At 43.6% G+C, this 21,769-nt stretch overlaps 1 protein-coding gene across 1 annotated transcript in view; it reads left to right on the top strand.

The window, feature by feature from the left end:
- Positions 1 to 21,769, top strand: part of arhgap42.S (Rho GTPase activating protein 42 S homeolog) — a 166,963-nt gene that overhangs the window by 70,620 nt on the left and 74,574 nt on the right. Inside the window, exon 3 of the mRNA XM_018250342.2 lies at positions 20,818 to 20,879. Coding sequence (XP_018105831.1) covers positions 20,818 to 20,879 — 62 coding nt within the window. The remainder of the gene's footprint in view (positions 1 to 20,817; positions 20,880 to 21,769) is intronic.

Raw genomic sequence — 21,769 nt, 5'->3', positions numbered from 1 at the left:
ATGGTAGGAAATGTAGGGGGGAGCCCGGGTACCCAATTTTACGGACTTTTGCAGTGTATCACCCTGAAAAAAACAAAATACACCAGCGTTTTTTGGGACTTGAAAAAATTGAAGAAGCCCTATACATTCCATTGCACTTTGCCTGGTCTGAACTGGCGGAGGCAAGTCTGACGGAACAGGTAACGTTCAGGAAAATCCGCATCTTAGTGAATTTGCGAAGTAACGTCCAATCGCCAGAGCGAAACTTCGCCTGGCGTAAGATTGCGAAGTAGAGCTAGAGTCTATCTCCTTCGATAGCGAAGTTACTCCAGCGTCCGTTAGTAAATCGGCGTAGTACCAAAATTACGTCACGCTGGCGAATTTTCGCTAACGTTAGTCACTTCGCCCTTTAGTAAATTTGCCCCAAAGTGTGAAGATCCAAATTACAGAAAGATCTGTTATCTGGAAAAACCACAGGTCCCGAGCATTCTGGATATCAGGTCCCATACCTGTACCAGTGCAGGGCAACACTACATTATAGTGTCATTCTTTTGAAACACTTTTATTTTTCGGTGTTACTGTTCCTATAAGCCCAAATGAATAAAAGGCTGAATCCATTAACTGCTTCACCAAAGGAACATACCACGCAGTAAATCACATTAGGGATCATCCCTGCAAAAACCTCCCGTTAGCCCTGTTATTACCTGTGCAAAACATTAAAATGCCGCTGAATAATGAGATCCATTCTGCAATTTCCATGTGCTCCCCTTATTACATTGGGCAGAATATGAGTAGAGTCAGTGTAATATCTGCGTTAGGTGAGTCTTAATACAGACAGTGACTTGATAGATAGATCCTGACAGATCATGTTCCTTTCTTCTAACATAAAATAATGTAACAGATAGTCAGACATTTCTCTGGAGCTTGATGAATTAATGAGTTTACATCGTCTTTCCACTTCCTCAAGATAGGGGGGGAAATGTAAAATTATTAAGTGGTCTTTGCCTGTTTTTAAAGGAGAAGTAGACGTATTATCACCGATCAGCTTTATGGGTGAAATTCTAGTTCATCTTCACAGTGGTCACAAACTGTATTTGTTTATAGAGGTATGAAATCTGTTATCCGGAAACCCTTTCCCCCCCCCCCCAGAAATTACAGAAAAGCCATCTCCCTATAGACTCGCTTTTAATCAAATAATTCAAATACAGGTATTGGACCTGAATGCTGGGGTTTTCCAGATAACAGATCTTTCTGTAATTTGGATCTCCGTGCCTTAATTTAACTAGGAAACCATGTAAACAGTAAATAAACCCAATAGGCTGGTTTTGCTTCCAATAAAGATTAGTTTGGATCAAGTGCAAGGTACTGTTTTATTATTACAAATAAAATGATTTATGAAAATTTGGCTTATTTGATTATAATGGGGTCTATAGGAGATGGGCTTTCCGTAATTTGGAGCTCTTTGGATAACAGGTTTCCAGATAATGGATCCCTTATATAAAAACTCTATAGGAGATGGCTTTTCCGCAATTTGGCACTTTCTGGATAACGGGTTTCCAGATAATGGATCCCTCATATAAAAATGATTCCTTTTTCTGTGTAATAATAAAACAGTAGCTTGTACTTGATCCCAACTAAGATATAATTAATCCTTGTTGGAGGCAAAACCAGCCTATTGGGTTTATTTTATGTTTATATGATTTTTTAGTAGACTTAAGCTACGAAGATCCAAATTACAGAAAGATCCATTATCCGGAAAACCCCAGGTCCTAAGCATTCTAGATAATAGGCATCATACCTGTATCACTTGGAGGCCTAAACATGATTAGCTAGCAAAGTCATGGATGTATGGAAATTCAGTACGGGATAGAAGATATACGTTATTTTGTTATCAACGTATTCAGTAACAGTCGCCCGGTGACAAATCTCTTCTTGGGGGCGACTAATCTCCCCTAACTGCCTTCCCGCTGGCTAGAATGAAAATCGCTGTCAGGATGGCATTCAGAGCGCCACTTCAGACGACTTCGGAAAACGGAGTTCTCCGAGTGCCATCCCGCCTGCAATTATTATTCTAGCCGGCGGGAGTGCAGGGAAGGCAGTTTGGGGAGATTTGTCACCCCGAAGAAGAGGAGATTTGTCGCCGGGCGACTAATCTCCCCAAATCTGTGTGTCTCTGCCCTTACTCCCCAGCACAAAGTGGTAATATGTAAAAAGGGGAAATATAATAGTGCCATTTATGTATTAGGCTGAGCAGGGTTGTGCAACTTGAGGTTTTTTTTAAAACTACAACTCCCAGCCCCCAGCAGAGAATTCAGCTGAAGGGACCCACATTGCCATTTATTTCATTGCAGACAAAGACTGGAGACAGGCAGAGCTAATAAGCGTGACATTATCTCTCAGCTCGGGGAAATGATGTGCCGGCTCAGAAAGCCCAACTTGTACTAGAAGTGACAGACCGGTTCAAATGAGGCTGCGGGACCAGACCCCATGAGAAGAAGGCAGCCGTTAATAACAAAGGGGCTATTATATTCCATTTACAAAGCCAGGGCTGTCCTTATTTCTGTTCCATTACATTCCCATTATTTCCATCAATCTGTCTTAGTTTTAAGGGGTTTTATCCCCTCTCCGCAACTTTCTGGCCTCTTCTCCTCCATCATCTACAGCAGGGATCCCCAACCTTTTTTTACCAGTGAGCAACATTCAGATGTAAAAGGAGTTGGGGAGCAACGCAAGCATGAAAATTGTTCCTGCGGGCTGGGCCGGATTTGTATTGCGGGCTCCCCTAGGCCATGCGGTCCTAGTGCCTGTCGGCGGCGCGATTACACGGTCCTGGGGCCCGCCGCCGAACTGGTGCTGGGGCATGCCGGAGCACTGGTGCTCCTCAGCAATCGGACGGACGGCATGCCACCCCTAAAAGTTTGCCGCCCTGTATTCAGGTCTTTGTGGCCTTGCCACAAATCCAGGCCTGCCTGCAGATGCTAAATAGGGGCTGCAATTGGCCATTTGGTAGCCCCTATGTGGACTGGCAGCATACAAGAGGCTCATTTTGGCAGTACACCTGGTTTTTATGCACCAAAACTTGCCTCCAAGCCAGGAATTTAAAAATAAGCACCTGCTTTGTGGCCATGGGGAGCAACATCCAAGGGGTTGGAGAGCAACATGTTACTCACGAGCCTCTGCTTGGGGACCTCTGATCTACAGTAACAAAGTCTGCTGGGAGTTGCAGTCCAGCTACTGGATCTCCCCATCCAGCCCATAGTGCAGCAGCCTTTTCAAGTCACAGGTGTTTGTATTCCGAAATAGTGTGCAGGCACCTGCAGCCATTGTGCTAGAGCAGAACACGGTGTGCAAAGTGCAAAAAAATTGGATGATTTCAGCCTTTATTGCACATTACACACTGTGTAGCCACATTTTGTTGCATGAGGCTCCGTGATTTCTAATGGAGGCCCTGAGTAGAAGGCAGTGTCGGACTGGTCCGGCGAGCCACCGGAAAAAAACCCGGTTTGCCCCGACCCTAGTGGGCCAGACCCCCTCTCCTGACATTCAGTTTTTCCAAAAAAAAACCATTTTTTCAGCACATTGCAGCGCCATTTGCACTGAGCGATGTTTGAGCATGCGTGATGTGCGGCCTGGGCAAGTATGCCCTTCACAGTAGGGGGGCCAGAGGGGGCCCTGGACCTCAGTCCGACCCTGGTAGGAGGGACCCCCAACAGCCTTTCCACTGTCCCAAAAACCAATCCAGCGCCTAGAGTTGCTGAAGGCTCATCGTCTTCCCTGTATCTACAGCAACATGTACTACAGGGTTCTGCTCGGAATATGAGTATTAAAATAGCAGCAAATTTGTTTCTCTAACAAGAGCCCATGGGCCCTGTGTATCGCTCAGTAATTTGTATGTGTGTGTGGTCAGATTCCCATTGCTGGAGCCGGTTTAGCCATAAATCTTACACAACTAGAGGGAATTCACACAACATTGACTGTATTTAAAGAGAAACTAATGGCTGTATATAAAACTCTGTTACATAACAGGTATACACTCTGGTTCTGCTCCCAGCCAGCAGTTGGCTGCTTTACAGAATGGCGATTAATCCTTTTGAATGTATAGTTTAGTATTAAACCATATGGGCCAGGCATTCTTCATACATTTCGTCACTTTTTTTTCTTTTTTAAGTAGGGATGGGCGAATTTTTTCACCTTGTTTCGCCGCAGAAATGACGTCCATAGACGTGTATGGCGTTGTCCTAAAAAAAAAATTTGCCACACGACTAAAATTTTTTGACAGCCATATACTTTAACGGGCGTCGGCGACATTTTGCCTGCGGCAAATTTTTGCCGAAACTAAATGGGTCAAATTCGCCCATCCCTATTTTTTTATTACTTTTAGCATGATGTAGAGACAATTTGCAATTGGTTTTCATTTTTAATTATTTGCGTTTTTTGAGTTATTTAGCTTTTTATTCAGCAGCTCTCCAGTTTTTCAATTTCAGCCATGTGATTGCCAGGGTCCAAAATACCCTAGCAACAATGCACTGATTTGAATAAGAGACCTGAATATGACTAGGAGAGGCCTGAATAGAAAGATGAGTAATAAAAGGTAGCAATAACAATATGTATGTAGCATTACAGAGCATTTGTTTTTAGATGTGGTCAGTGACCCCCAATTGAAAGCTGGAAAGAGTCACAGGAAAAAGGTAAATGTTTTAAAAACGATAAAAAATAAATAAAGACAAACTATTGAAAAGTTGCTTAGAATTGGCCATTGTCTAACATACTGAAAGTTAGTAATTATTTTTAGAATGGCATAGAGAGTGATATTCTAAGATAATTTGAAATGGATTTTAATGTTTTATTATTTGTGGTTTTTGAGTTATTTAGCTTTTTATTCAGCAGCTCCCCAGTTTGCAGTTTCAGTAATCCTGTTGCTAGGGTCCAAATGTTCATAGCAACCATGCACTGATTTGACTATGAATAGGAGAGGCCTGAATAAAGAGATGATTACTAAAAAGTAGTGAGGCAGGTTCGCATACTCACATACGGCTGACGTGCCCCATAACAAAAATCTATTGGAAGGAGGTTCTAAGCAATATTTATAGAGTGTCAGGAACAAAGATTTCAATAGATGACCCTGCTTTAATCATGTTGAATATTTCAAATGACAATAAAAAGGCAGCTCTTGACCCCCTTACCCTGCATCTATTACAAGCGGCAAAAGCCGTTATTCCAGGTAAATGGAAAGATCCTCAACCTCCCCTTCTTTTTTCTGTACCCTACCCCCTGTTCCTTGAAAATAATAAAAAGAGTTTACAAAAAAAAAAGTAGGTAGGCACCGAATCCAGGATTCCGCCTTTTTCAGCAGGATTCAGATACGGCCGAACCAAATCTGTATCTTAATTTGCATATGCAAATTAGGAGCAGGGAGGGAAATCAGGGAAGTAAAAACATGTTTCCACCCCTAATTTGCATATTCAAATTTGGATTCGGTTAGAATCTTTCGCAAAGAATTTGGGGGTTCGGCCGAATCCAAAAGAGCAGATTCGGTGCATCCCTACTAAAAAAGCAGCAATAACAATACATTTGTAGCCTTACAGCGCATTTGTTTTATAGATGGGGTCAGTGACCCCCATTTGAAAGCTGGAAAAAGTCAGAAGAAAAAGCCAAATAATTAAAATATATATATATATATATATATATATATATATATATATATATATATATATATATATATATATATATATATATATATATATAAATAATGAAAATTGATGAGTTGCTTAGAATGGCCCTTCTATAACATACTTAAAGGCGGAACCACCCCTTGGAATAGAGACTCGCCTCCATTTAGCATTGACGCTACACTTGAGACCTGCATTCCTGGGTAACCATGATAAATGCCATTGTCGCATTTAATTAGCTGCGAGTATCGGGCCTCCCGCTTCCTATACCAACATTCTATGTTCAACCGCAAGAAATGTTTCATGTGTTTCTCTTCCTGAACCTCAGACTCCCCGTCTCACTTGCTCAGTGTCAGCATAAAATACTGGCTGTGATGTGGTTAGACAAGGGCTAATATGTGTCCCCAAATAGCACCACCCTCCAATTATACTCTTGGTGCTATAACATGGGAGAGAAGTGCTTCCGAAAGCTCCGAGATCTTGAGAGATTTTAGGTGATGTCAACCAACTTTTCAACAGGTTTGTGGAAGACTAACGTTGTTTCCCGGTTTGTTAAACATTTTCCCTGACAGTTATTTGAAGCCTTGGCTACAGGACAACTGGCTTCTGCTACACCGTTTCCAAAAGTCGGAAGCAGCAGTGCAGAAATGGACTTACAAACACTGTTTTCCGTTGCAATTTACAAACAACTTTAAAACCACTTTAATACTTGGAAATGTTCATATGGGAAAGTTGCTTAGAATTCGAAGAAGATATCGCATACCTCCCAACTGTCCCGCTTTTAGAGGGACAGTCCCTCTTTTGACAGCTCAACCCGCAGTCCCTCATTTGTACTGGAAAGTAGAGTCCTGCAGCGGGTCGGGTACCCACGGGTTACCCGCAAAAACACGCGGTACCCTGCGTTTAGAAGTTCCAGGTGCGGGTATACCTGCGGTTCTGCGGGTTTGCGGGTTGCAGGTCGGGCCGCGGGGCTTCTCAATATCGATATTCACTCCTTTCTTCTGGTCACGTCTACTTCCGATGACGTCGTTTCCGGTTTACAATGACAGCACTTCCTGTTTTACTCCTTTTTTTCCTGATCACGTCTACTTCCAATGATGTCACTTCCGGTTTACAATGACAGCACTTCCTGATTCTTGATGGTCAGCGAGTTGCGGGTCCGGGTTGCGGATAAGGTACTTGTGGGTAGGGTCGGGTAGCGGGTCCAAGCGGGTAAGAATGCGGATTGCAGTTTGCGGGTACGGGTCGGGTTCGGGTCCCAAAAAATGGACCCGCACAGGACTCTACTGGAAAGTCAAATTTTTCTCTTCTCTGAACAGCAAGAAAAAGAAACAAAGTTTCTAACTTAATTTGCTTTTGACAGAGAGCCTAGAACAGCCACAGCAGAAGATAAGATACTTTTGTAACAATTTTGAGATAAGGAAATAAGTAATTGTAACAATATAAGATAACAGGTCCATTGGGAAATGATAGACTCACAGCTTAAAAGACCAGTAACATCAATTTTTTTAATTAAAATATTTGTTAGTGTAGAACGAAAAAAAAAACCACGAAGACATTTTAAACTTTTAAATCGCTAAGTCTTTATTAAGAAATAACTTACTGAAACTCCACTTCCGCTCCTCTTCAGAAAAGGAGAAACGGTGACGATCCATCATGCGGCGCTTGATTTCTCCTCCCTGGGTATCTCCTATAAGGAAAGCAGGGAGGAGAAATCAAGCGCCGCACAATGGATCAGCTGATCACCTTTTCTGAAGGGGAGCACAAGCAGAGTTTCGGTAATTTATTTCTTAATAAAGACTTAGCGATTTAAAAGTTTAATATGTCTTTGTGGTTTTTTTTTTTTTCGTTCTACACTAACAAATTTTTTTATAAAAAGATTTGATGTTACTTGTCGTTTAAAGGGCAATTCACCATCATTAGCAAAACTGTAATAACGGAAAAAAAAACACCGAAATATGCTCAAACTTTCATAACCTGACAAATGAACATGGTAATTAGGGGGTGTGGTTACATAAATGGGCGTGGTGCATAGCTCAGCAACTTTTTTGTCCCTCTTTTTATTTTCAAAATGTTGGGAGGTATGGATATCGGCACACAAGGCATCAAGTTGCAGGGAGTACCTTCTTGTTTATTTTGCGGAAATCAATGTTTCAGAACACACCCCTTGGTCAAGCATGCTTTACCAAGGGGTGTGTCCCCGAAATATTGCATTCCGCACAATAAACAAGTTGGGTACTCCCTGCAACTCGAATGCCTTGTGTGCCGATATCTTCTTCGTATACTGATTGTGAGGTTGCCGGATCCTCTAATATTGTGCACCAGGCTAATCTGATCAAGGGTGTGCGACTGTTCATTTCTTTATGTGAAAGTTGCTTAGAATAACATTTTCTCTACTTGCAATAATACTGCGGCCCAAACAACATATGCCCAAGATACACTATAGTGGTCAATTTTAGGGCTCTTACAGACGAGCGTTTGAAGCTGCATTCCGTTTTTATGCGTTCAGCCGCAGGGGAGCGCAGTTTTTTTCAATGGGGCTGTACTCACACAGGCGCATGTAGGCGACGAACGCAGGTTGAGCCGCAACATGCTGTATATTTCCTGCGTTCGGCGCCTACATGCGCCTGTGTGAGTACAGCCCCATTGAAAAAAACTGAATGCGTCTACTCCTGCGCTGCCTTGCGGTTGAACGCATAAAAACGGAATGCAGCTTCAAACGCTCGTCTGTAAGAGCCCTGAAGAGCAATTTAAGAGCAGGTTTTTTCCTATAATGCAGTATTTCCCCCAGAATTCCAGCACTGTTGCAATCACCGGGAGATTGCACCTGGTGTAATTGAGGCTGCTGCATTAAAATGACGGTAATTGCACTCCCGCTTCCGCTTCCACCATTTAAGTGATATGTTTACCCTATTCGATTGGCATAACTGTGACGCAGCAATTGGGGCAGGCAGGTTGATTTTTGCAACTTTTCTCAATACGGAGTAGGAGGCAGGGAATACCAAAGGGGGCCACGTGCAATCTCAGGCGTGTTTATGAAAGCGGGAGCGAGGGGTGGGCTCACAGATTCAGAGGGTACACGATGCCACACAGACACAGACAACGGTTCTTACCCAACAGTGAAGTTTACTGAACAATAATAAACGATAAATAGCTGGGCATGTATAAACAGTCAGATAACAAGGTATAAATCACACAATAACAGTAATACTGCCTAACCTAAAACTAGCTCCTGCTAAATATTCCCCCACAGTCCGCGAAGCAGCCTGGCTGCCCCTAAATGTTCCTTCCCGGTCTTTGTCTTTGGGGTGCACCCTTAAGTATTGCGCAATACTATTTGTAATCCACAGGTAATGTGTCCTTCTCTTTACACGAGGCTTCCCTGTATGCAGTTCCAAGCCCAGCGAAGTATGTCTCTAGCAATGTACTGAAATATACAAAATGTCACTGGTATGCACTATGATGCAGCAAGGCTGCGCTTACAGTTCCTTGGGTGCTTTAAGCAAGCTTTCCATGCTTCCTTCTGGATCCACAGGTCTTTCCACGGCCAAAACCACACAGACAGGAAACCCTGGATCATTCACTGCAAAACTGTCCTTAGGTGCTGCAGAAGGGAGTCTCACATCACTTCCTGTTCCTCTCAGGACTCCACCTCCTTAGATAATCTGTGATGCATTAATCGAACTTGTTCATACAACCCCAAACCTGTAATTACAGTTTACTAGCACACTTGTGGGGTTCGGATCACTCCCCTAAATTAGCCTTATTCACGTTTTGAGAGGTGAATGAATATAAACTTTCATTACTATACACAGCATTGTACTTATTCCATTTCCTTTGCTGCCACCTACTGACTGAAGTGACTAGTACAGGTAATTAAATACAAATATATTGTAGAACATGGCTTCATACCCTTACATGCCACCCCACTAAAACATTGGCGTCCCGACAGCTTCACCAAATAAACTCATCTGCTGCATAGCGCTGAGGGGGAATACCTGACGTGGAGCGCTCCGACCTGCGTAAGCCTAAGTTTTCTGTACTTGGTGTAGGAATAAGGCCCGGCTCCTCCCGGGGTGGTAGAGCATTCTCAGGGGTAACCTCCGCTGCCGCCCCATTGGGAGCGGGTGATTCACTAGTTTGTGAAGGAAATGTAGTAATTACACACCATCCTACATCTCTTGGAGGTTTCGAAGGTCGCTGCTGAACATCTCCAGAATTGTCTGTCGTGGGGCAACTCTCTGAGAGACAGGGCCTGAGCATGTTGCGATGTAATCTTCGAATCGGTCCATTAGAGTTTTCCTTTTGCAAGTCGTTGACTGGGCCTTCCGGATACACCTGCCTCTTTACAATATATGGTTGTGCTTCCCAGCGGTCATCCAATTTATCTGTGGGCCGTTTAGCACGCACCAATACTCGGTCACCCGGCGTCAAGGGTGCAGTCTGCACAGGTTGGTGATCCCTAGGGTTAGTTGTTGCAACTTCTCATTGACCAGCCGATATACAGTTCTCAGTTTGTCCTGGTGCTCCTGCACCCATGAGTCAACTGTCCTAGGGGACTCTTCCGACAGTGGACCCAGATTCATTTCGGCAACTTCCTGTCCTGGGCGACCAAACAGTAGCATATGTGGAGTATAGCCGGTAGTGTTATGAACACGATTATTGTATGCCCATAGTAGTTCAGGCAAATACTCGGGCCAGCGCAGCTTCTTTTCTTTCTCCAGAGTGCGAAGCATCTGTAGAAGCGTTCTGTTGAACCTTTCACAGGCTCCATTTCCCTGTGGGTGATATGGCGTCGTCCTTGACTTCTCCATCCCATACAACCGGCATAGCTGCTCCATTAACTTCCCTTGGAAGCAAGCTCCTTGGTCGGAATGAATCCGCTTCGGACATCCATACACCTGTATGAAGTGTTGACACACTGCACGGGCAGCTGACCCTGCCGTCTGGTCAAGGGTGGGTACCGCCACAGCGAACTTTGTAAAGTGATCAGTCATCACAAGGCAATATTGGTGTCCACTCACTGACTGACCAATCAAGATATAATCAATCATTAAGATTTCCAGTGGAGCCGATGTCTTAATAACTTGACTTGGTGCCCTCTGTTCAGGAGGTTTCGCCAGCTCACATGCTCGGCACTTCTGACATACTTCACGGACAATCTGCTCCAACTGTGGACAGTACACTAATCTCTGTACCCACTTGTATGTCTTCTCCACGCCAAAGTGGGCACCCTTCTCATGTCCTTCGAGGGCCACTTTATGAGCCAGGTTACTGGGTATCACCATCTGCCACCTTTCCTCAAGATCAGTAGGTAGAAACACTTTCCGGTACATTATTCTATTTCGGATTTGCAGCCGATCCCACTGTTGCAACAGCTTCCATCCATCTGAGGACAAGCGACTTCGCTCTTCCATTTTGGGCCATATCCCTGTCTTCACCCAATGTTTGATCTTCTTTAATTCAAGATCATCATCTTGCACCTGAGCCCATTCTTCCTCTGTCTTTCCCAGCAACACCGTGTTATGGGTAGCCACCCCACTTGAGCTTGCTAGGGGTGGCTGCCGTGGCACTCGGCCCAGATCGGGTGTCTCAGTCCCTTCATCTTCTTCATCCACCTCATCTGTTGGGGCTTCCCAGGTGACTCTGGACAGGGCATCTGCATTTGCGTTCTCCTTACCGGCACGGTACTTGATGGTATAATCAAACTTTGCCAGCCTTGCCACCCATCTCTGTTCTAAGGCGCCCAGCTTTGCATTCTGCAGGTGAGCCAAGGGGTTATTGTCTGTCCTTACTAGGACCTTTGCTCCAGTGAGATACCCCGAGAACTTTTCAGTCATTGCCCAGACCAACGCCAACAGCTCGAGTTTGAAGGAGCTGTAATTTTCCGGATTGCGCTCAGAGTCCCGTAGGGAGCGACTAGCATATGCAATGACTCGTTCTTGCCCGTCTTGTTCTTGGGCCAGCACCGCTCCTAATCCATGCAGACTTCCATCTGTGTAGAGCATAAATGGTTTGTCATACTGAGCATATGCCAGGATGGGGGCACTGATCAGGGCTCTCTTCAACTCATCAAAAGCCTGCTGCTGCGACAACCCCCACGATATGGGTCGTGTCTTCGGACCCTGGGCGGTCCCTCTCAAGAGCTCGTGTAGTGGTCCGGCGATCTTTGCGAAGCCTTTTATAAATCTTCGATAATATCCAGCCAGTCCAAGAAACGCCTTCACTTCTCGAAGTGTCTTAGGCTGTGGCCACTTACTCACTGCCTCTATCTTGCTCTCTGCAGGACAAACTCCCTCAGCTGATACAACGTGTCCCAGATACTCTAATCTTGTTTGAAAGAGATGACACTTCCTCGGTTTGATCTTGAGACCATGGGCACGGAGTCTACTTAACACTTGCCGCAATCTTCTCAAATGTTCTTCAAACGTCGGAGCATGGACTATTATGTCATCCAGGTAGATCAGAATTGACTCAAAGTTCAGTTCACCCAGGCAGTGTTCCATTAGGCGTTGAAATGTACCCGGAGCATTTGTTAGTCCAAAAGGCATTCTGTTGAACTCATACAACCCCATAGGTAAGATAAAGGCTGTCTTCTGTCTATCCTTTTCTGCCATAGGTACTTGCCAGTAGCCACTTGCCAAGTCCAAGGTTGAGAAATACTTGGCCCTCTGTAGTGCCGTCAGGGACTCTTCAATCCTTGGCAGGGGGAAAGCGTCCTTTACTGTGGCAGCGTTTAACTTTCTATAGTCCACGCAAAACCTCAAGGACCCATCCTTCTTCCGCACCAAGACCACTGGCGCCGCCCATGGACTCTGGCTCTCTTTGACTACTCCACTATCTAACATCTGAGACAGCATTGTCTTCACCTCTTGGTAGAGAGTGGGCGGAATCTGCCGGTACCTTTCTCGAATTGGAGGAGTATCCCCAGTCAGTATTTCATGTTCTATAACTGTGGTACAGCCAAAGTCCTCTTCACACCGGGAAAAAGTGGATTGAAACTCCCATACTACAGCTTCGATCTTCTCCAACTGGTTGGCGGTGAATTGGTCGGCGTCGATCTTCATTTTCTCCAAGATCCGCCTGCCATTCCATTCAGGCGTGGGCTCTTCCACTGAGTTCTGGTCCACTGCCAGGGTCCAGATATCATTTTCAACTGACCGTAGGGCGAATTGTCTTCCTGTGAGTGGTACTCCTTGCAGAACATGTAGCTCAGCCACTTTCTCTCCAGCATGAAAGGTAACTTCATGGTCGTGTATGTTGACACACCGGACTACCACATGACCGTCCATTACTGTCACAATGGTTCTGGCAATCACTGGGCTCCGTCCAGCTTCTGACACACCCAGTGGCTCTACTAGCACTCCTATCCCATTCAATTTCCGCCAGCCTCCGACAGGCATTCGTATAATCTTTTCCTGTCGTGGGGGTACGATACAGGCTCTTCCATATGGGGCATACACTGCTCCCACTGGCTTATCTTCAGGGGTGCTTTTGCAGATACCGCAGGTCCGGATCAGCCTCTGGAATACCCTCTGGGTAGGCTTGTGGGAAGTCGTTTTCTTCCAGTAGCCCGGTCCCTCCTTTGTAAACAGGAGCTGATCTAGCCCTCTCAGGACATTCATCCCCAATACCACGGGAGCTCCACACCGAGCCGGATTTTCTACCAGTACCACTCCCTTCCTGCCGACATCCTGTCCACATAGCTTCATCCGCATCCAAGCCACTCCGAACACTGGTATAGCAGTCTGATTTACCGCCGTCAGCTTAATCACAGTACCCTTGTCAGGTTTCAACATGTGTCCGAAGTGCTTTCGAAGAACTCCACTGGCATGGTGGTAACTTCTGACCCTGTGTCTATAAGACATCCCACCATCTGTTCTTCAATTTGCACTGTTAGGTAGGGGCTTTCGGCAACCAGGTCCCGGGGGTCATTAGGAATAGCTTGGCACCTGGCTTCCCCCGCGGTGTGCCCCACTACCGCGAGGGATTCCCGTTTAACGGCGGCTGTTCTGGATGTAGGCCCCTTTGCGGGCATTGATGGGAGGTATGTCCTCTTTCTTGACAAACCCAACACTGTGGGCCCATAGTTCTCCGGTTCCTGGGAGGGCCCCACGACTGCGCCTCTTCAGGTGGTGTCCGGTCAGCCCAGTGCCTGGGGGAACTTCTCACTCTGGCCTCTGTAGCCACGGGATATCGAGGGGGACCCATTGGGGCGGCACTCCTCTGCCAGTAATCCGGCTGGACTGGGGCCATTGCTGAAACTTGCAACTGTGCCAACTGCTTCTGGATTTCTCCCAGGGATGCACTGAGTGCCTTCACAGTCTCTTGCAGCTCCCCTTCCTCAGAAAGAGTTCTTGGACTTCTTACAGCCTGCATCCTCACGGTGTAAGCCCCATAGGCCTCCTCCTTGTCTCTGGCCACCGCTTCAGCCTGTACCTTGTGAAATTGCAGCGTAGCATCCACCAGGATACGTTCCCTGAGGATCTGGCGGAGGGGGGGACTGCGCAATCCCAGAACAAACTGGTCCCGAAGGATTTGGTCTCCAGTTCCAAGAACATTAGCGCCATTGCCCTCTCTTCTCTGTATGTGTGCCCATATTTCTTGAAGAGCATTCGCAAACTGGGGGATAGTCTCATCTTCAAGCTGGAAGCGAGTGAATAAGCGAGACCTAAGGCTGCCAGTACCGGCCGTTTCTCCGTAGATAGGCTCAAGAATTGAGAGTATGGCCTCCAGAGTCTTCCTCTCCTCCTCTGGGCGTAGCATTACAGTGCGTCTCGCATCCCCTTCCAGGGCGTTCAGCGCCACATCGGATTGCAGATCAGGAGTCAAATTGTACAACCTAAGGGTACTTTTAAGGTAAGTGGCCCAGTCTTCTAGCAGCATGTTCTGGCCGTCAAACCGTACTAGCTGGTTCAGTATTGCTCCTGCGGGCAAACACATGGTCTGAGCTACTCCCACGGCAGGAGGGGCAATGGGGGCTATGGCAGGAGCGGCCTCATGACCGGCTGGGTTCTGCATGGCGATCAATGTACCCTGCTCGCAGCGCCAACTGAAAGCGGGAGCGAGGGGTGGGCTCACAGATTCAGAGGGTACACGATGCCACACAGACACAGACAACGGTTCTTACCCAACAGTGAAGTTTACTGAACAATATTAAACGATAAATAGCTGGGCATGTATAAACAGTCAGATAACAAGGTATAAATCACACAATAACAGTAATACTGCCTAACCTAAAACTAGCTCCTGCTAAATATTCCCCCACAGTCCGCGAAGCAGCCTGGCTGCCCCTAAATGTTCCTTCCAGGTCTTTGTCTTTGGGGTGCACCCTTAAGTATTGCGCAATACTATTTGTAATCCACAGGTAATGTGTCCTTCTCTTTACACGAGGCTTCCCTGTATGCAGTTCCAAGCCCAGCGAAGTATGTCTCTAGCAATGTACTGAAATATACAAAATGTCACTGGTATGCACTATGATGCAGCAAGGCTGCGCTTACAGTTCCTTGGGTGCTTTAAGCAAGCTTTCCATGCTTCCTTCTGGATCCACAGGTCTTTCCACGGCCAAAACCACACAGACAGGAAACCCTGGATCATTCACTGCAAAACTGTCCTTAGGTGCTGCAGAAGGGAGTCTCACATCACTTCCTGTTCCTCTCAGGACTCCACCTCCTTAGATAATCTGTGATGCATTAATCGAACTTGTTCATACAACCCCAAACCTGTAATTACAGTTTACTAGCACACTTGTGGGGTTCGGATCACTCCCCTAAATTAGCCTTATTCACGTTTTGAGAGGTGAATGAATATAAACTTTCATTACTATACACAGCATTGTACTTATTCCATTTCCTTTGCTGCCACCTACTGACTGAAGTGACTAGTACAGGTAATTAAATACAAATATATTGTAGATCATGGCTTCATACCCTTACATTTATACCTTTAATGAATGGGGTTTATGTCCAACTGACTGCGGGAAAAAGTCTGTGGCTGCTAGTTATGTACCTAATCTTGGGGGGACTGGTGCAGTTCAACTGTTTCCCTGCACCCCCTTCTGACTTGCACTGAGCTGGCCTGTGTGGAAAAAGACCTTTCCATTGTATCATCCCTGCAGGCTCAGTGGGGGTGCAGGCGCACCTCCCGCACCCTCAGTAGTTCACTATCAGTTGTAAATGACCCTTATTTACATGGTGTTTTGCCCATAGACACTTGGGGGGTTATTTCTCAAAATCCGAAAATATGTCATTATTGACATCTACTCCGACCAAATCCGCATGGGTTATTTCCCCTTATTTATCAGTACATTTTCCTGAAAAGTTCCTGTACAGGAAAAGACTTCATGAAACATTATAATTCAGATTTGATGCCTGAAAACTAAGGTTTTTTTTGGATTTTTACCTAAAAAACACACAAAATCTCTGGATTATTGCACGAAACCCTGCAGAGATCGGGTTTATCTTTGGGACTTCTCCCATTGACTTATATACAACCTCGGCAGGTCTGAGATGCCAGATTTTCAGATTCTGACTTTTTCCATCATTGGGGTATAATAAATCCCGAATCACATGTTTTTTTTTTCCCCACTAAAAATTTGGATTGTATGGTAAAAAAACTTTTTTGCTACGACTACGCATATTCAAGGCAAAGTTTTTTTTTGGTCGAATAGGTCCCTTTTCGATCTAATAGGTCCGTATTCGGCTGAATTCGAATCGTATGATTCCCAAAAAAAACTTTGATTTTTCACCAATTGACTCCAAATAGGTTCTAGGAGGTCCCCCCATAGGCTAAAACAGCAATTCGGCAGGTTTTAGATGGCGAATGGTCGTAGTTGAATTTTCAAAGAGATAGTACATGATACATTTCGATATTCAAATTTTCTAATGTTTTTTCAAATTCAAATCAAATTTGGACTATTTCCTAATCGAAAAAATTTACTCAAAATTCTAATTTTTTGAATTCGAAAATTCATCTCGACCGATAAATCTGCCCCTTATTATTGTAAATGTCCAAGGAAGCAAAATAAAGACAAAAGAGATCCTCTATTGTCCTAGACATGAGCCCACCATAAAACAAATTTGGCATGAGCTTCAAATGGTTAAAAAAAAATATAAATAACATATATTTAACTTGTTATAATCCCTCATTAAAATATTTAAAAACACCATCTTTTTTTTACTTTTTTTTTGAATACAGGATATGATGTCACTGACATAGTAATGTTGAGGATGTCGTGTCATCTTAACAATTCGCCAGGTAGAACCAGACGCAGTAGACTTTGGCGAAAGAGTAACGTATTGGAAAGTCTACACTTTTAATCAGTTAAGCAGATTAACGATTTTTCGCGCAAGTGAAACGACACGAAAGATCTCTAACGCTGAGGTTTTTCACTAGCGAAGCCATTTAGTAACTAGGCGATGTTGTAAATTTTGGTTTTGAGAAATTTTTGCCAAAAAAAACCCCACTATTCCCCCTTTAGTAAATGTGTTGGGGAAAGTAATTTTGCCAGCTTTGTTTTTTTTTAAGACTTTTTTTTAAAAGGTTACAGAATACTTTGATATTGGAGAATAAATCACATCTTTGTTTTTCTTCTGCAGTTTAACATTTTTACATTTGTTTTACATTTAGCCAGGCAAATTAGTCCTGGAGCCTAATCAAATTGGCTCGGATTCGATCTTGCTTTGTTCTCCATCAAATATTCCAAACTTCAGCTCGGTAAAGTATAACTGGAACCAGTCAGTCACCCCCACCCATAAGCCTGTATTGTTCTACACATGTAATGTGGAACGTTTCTGTGCCAAGTCCATTCAATACCAGTGCCAGCTCTCTCCCCCATGTCCCTTCATGCTCTTATTGGCTTATCTATGGGCTGCACCTATATTTTGTTTAGGTCACCAGTTAGCAGTTGGGTCGGGAGGGCAGCAGAACAGGATCCCAAGAAATTCCAGAAAAAAATTAAAATGGAAGGTGGAAACTATTTAATTTCATGCAGGTTTCCTGGGCATTTCATCTGCAAGAAACATTTAAAGGAAAACTATACCCCTGAAACAATGTAAGATATTACATAAAACAGCTCATGTGTAAAACCCTGATTCATGTAAATAAACCATTTTCATAATAATATACTTTTTTAGTAGTATGTGCCATTGGGTAATCATAAACAGAAAACTGCCATTTTAAAAAATAAGGGCCGCCCCCTGGGATCGTATGATTCACGGTGCACACAAACATATGAAACAAACTATACAAGTTAGGTCACATGAGCCAATTAACAGACAGAGTTGTGTCTTTTGCTTCCACGCTTCTTCCTGTTACTGATAGAGCTGCAGTATTTCTGGTCAGCTGATCTCTTCCTGTTACAGTTAGAGATGCAGTATTTCTGGTCAGCTGATCTCTTCCTGTTACAGTTAGAGATGCAGTATTTCTGGTCAGGTGATCTCTTCTTGTTACATATAGAGCTGCAGTATTTCTGGTCAGGTGATCTGTTCTTGTTACAGATAGAGCTGCAGTATTTCTGGTCAGCTGATCTCTTCCTGTTACAGTTAGAGATGCAGTATTTCTGGTCAGGTGATCTCTTCTTGTTACAGATAGAGCTGCAGTATTTCTGGTCAGGTGATCTGTTCTTGTTACAGATAGAGCTGCAGTATTTCTGGTCAGGTGATCTCTTCCTGTTACAGTTAGAGTTGTAGTATTTCTGATCAGGTGATCTCTGAGGCAGCACACAGACCGTCACAAAATGGTGGCTCAAGGCAAGAGATGTAAAAGGGCAATATTTACTTAAATATATATTCCAGTTTGATAAGATTCTTTAATATGACACTTAATCTTATCTGTTGCTGAAGTATTTATTTTGGGGTATCGTTTTCCTTAAAAGATATGGTCATGCTTGAGTGGGGGGAGGCGGATAGGTGCCTGATATTTAGCTATGATAGTTAAAGGGGTAGTTCACCTTTTAGTATGTTATAGAATGGCCAATTCTTAGCACCTTTTCAATTGGTCTTTAGTTTTTGAAAAAAAAATATCCTTTTTCTGACCCAACTTTTCAATTGATCTTTACTTTTTTTTTTTAAAAAAGAAAAAACATTTTCTTTCTTCTTCTTCCAACCCATTCCAGCTTTCAAATTGGGGTAAAAAAAAAAAAATATTGTTTTTTTATTACTTCTCTTTCAAGTCAGGCCCACTCCTATTCATATTCCAGTCTCTCATTCAAACCACTGCCTGGTTGCTAGGATAATATGGACCCCAGCAACCTGATAGGTGCTAAAATTGGAGAGTTGAACAATAATCCGAATACTTAAAAATAACACAAATAAAAAAAACTCCATCCTGTGAGGCTGAAACAAATGGGTCTGGTTCCAGACAATTTATGCTGGAGGTGTAGGATGGAAAGGGGAACTCTATCACATATTTGGCTTAATTGTTCGGTGTTGAACTCCTTTTGGTTACATATATTGTCAGATTGTAAAAGTATAACTGGAGTTCAACTACCCAAATCCCCGTCGGCCCTACTGCAGCTGCATCAGATTGGGTCTTACACTTCAAGGACAAAATTATTGGTACAGCTACTGATGGCAGCAAAGTCACTAATCCCAATACATTGGAGGAGCCCAAAGCCACCTACTAGAGAGGAGTAGTATAAAGTGGTGAGTGAGATTTACCGAATGGAAGAGTTGAAAGTAGTGATGGGCGAATTTGCGCGATTCAGCGCCGGCGAATAAATTCGCGAAACAGGCGTGAAAATTCGCTGGCGAAAGTTCACCGGCGTCAAAAAAAATTGTCGCCAAAAACGCAAATTCGCAAATTTTCAGCGAAATGCCGCAAATTCGCCCATCACTAGTTGAAAGCATATATAAATAATACTCATGAGAAATTTGCGGCCACATTGTTATTGTGGATGCAATTTATAGAAAATAAAGGAGATACAAGTGCCCATTGACATGCTGCAGCCTGAGAGTTTAACTGTATGTATATTTTAAGTTATTTTATATGGACATATTGCCTTGCCTTATTTTTTATTTTTCTTGCATTTTATTTCTTTATCTTGAAGTGTATAACGTCAAGAATTATTGCAATTATTGAAATAATGTTTATTGGTGCAATGTGATACATGTAACAAATGCTTTTATGTCAACAATTCTATTTCAATAAACACGTTTTGAATAAGAAAAAAAAACGGCAATTGCATATTGTATTAGAATACAACTCTCTACATATAATTTTAAAGTGAACAACCCCTTTTAAGCTTATTGGGACTAGTTCCTTAAAGGAATAGTAACACCAAAAAAATGAAAGTGCTTTAAAGTAATTAACATGTATTGTACATATATTGTACAGTTTCCCTGCTGTGGTAGAACTGGTGTTTTTGCTTCAGAAACACTACTATAGTTTAAATAAACAAGCGATGAAGGCAGCCATTCAAAGCACCATTTACCTAACAGATGCAATCTGTAGAATCCCAATGTATTCTATTACAGAGCTTATCCGTTATCTGCTACGTAGCCTGTGCCTTTTTTCCTTTTCCAGCTTGAATGGCTGCCCCCATGGCTACGCAGCAGCTTGTTATTATAAACTATAGTAGTACTTATCTGTTATCTACTGTGTATCCTGTGCTTGAATGGCTGTCCCCATGACTACACAGCAGCTTGTTTATATAAACTATAGTAGTACTTATCTGTTATCTACTGTGTATCCTGTGCTTGAATGGCTGCCCCCGTGGCTACACAGCAGCTTGTTTATATAAACTATAGTAGTACTTATCTGTTATCTACTGTGTATCCTGTGCTTCAATGGCTGCCCCCATGGCTAGACAACAGCCTATTTACATAAACTATAGTAGTCTTTCTAAAGCAAACACATAATTTTTACCAATGCATAGCAACAGTACATTATTATTGAATTACTTTAAAACGCTTTTATTTTTTGGTGTTACTGTTCTTTTAACGGGGGGCAGTTATTTTTGGGGAGATGCTTTGTTCACAAATGATTCCCTTTGTTTTGTCTGGAAAGCTTCACGTATCACAGCCTGTTCTGTCGTTCCCTTTTTAAACCGTTTTTGTCTCCTGTCAACGCCGGTGAGAAGCGGAACTGCAGGTGACAAAGCTGCCGATACAAAACACTGTTCATTTTCTTTGAAAGAGAATACTGACAGCCCTGTGTTTGCTCCCTGTAGCTCAGTCACTGAAGGAATTTGCCCGCCTGCTGATAACAGTGGAAGAAGAAAGAAGGAGGCTGGTAAGTGAATTTATCTGATTTTTTGGTACTGTTGATTTATGGGCACTTAACTTTTGTTACAAATTACTATTTTAGTATTCACACAGTTTGTATTTTAGTTTCCCCTTTAACTCTTTGTCCGGATGCTTTGTCCGGATGCTTAAACCATAAAAATGAATGTGGCTAAAAATGTCATATTTCCTATAATGAACTTATTGCACGAGGCTAAAGTTTGAGCTTGTCAATAGCAGCAATGATCCAGGACTTCAAACTTGTCACAGGGGGTCACCATCTTGGAAAGTGTCTGTGACACTCACATGCTCAGTGGGCTCTGATTGGCTGTTGAGAAGCTAAGCTTAGGGCTCGTCACTAATTATCCAGCAGAAAATGAGCTTCCCCTGTAATATAAGCTGATGCTACAGGTTTGCTGATTATTAAATTCTGATGCTAATTGCACTGGTTTCTGTGCTGCCATGTAGTAATTATCTGTATTAATTACTAATCAGCCTTATATTGTGATATTTCTATTCTATGTGTACTGTATATTGTGAGTGGGTCTCTAAGCTCAGTAAGTGACAGCAGCTCAGAGCATGTGCAGTGAATCAGCAGAAAAGAAGATGGGGAGCTACTGGGGCATCTTTGGAGACACAGATCTTTACTGCTAAAGGGCTGTGGTTGCCTTGGGCTGGTACAGAAGCACAAAACATAATGTACAAGATTTCTAGCTACTTCTTTAGGCTAGGGCCACACGGCGCGATTTTGCCGCGATTCTGCGCTGGGCGAGTTGCGAGTTACGAGTCGCTGCGGTTTTTAAGCCGAAATAGCTTTGTTAACTTTGGCGCTGGCGTCAATGCAAATCGCGGCGAAATCGCTGCGCTAATTCACACGCGGCGATTCTTTTTCTACTGTCG

Source organism: Xenopus laevis, chromosome 2S (genome assembly GCF_017654675.1).
Source record: "Xenopus laevis strain J_2021 chromosome 2S, Xenopus_laevis_v10.1, whole genome shotgun sequence".
Lineage (NCBI taxonomy): Eukaryota > Metazoa > Chordata > Amphibia > Anura > Pipidae > Xenopus > Xenopus laevis.
The sequence above is the reverse complement of the archived record's forward strand: the minus strand, read 5'-3'. Positions and strand labels throughout refer to the sequence as shown.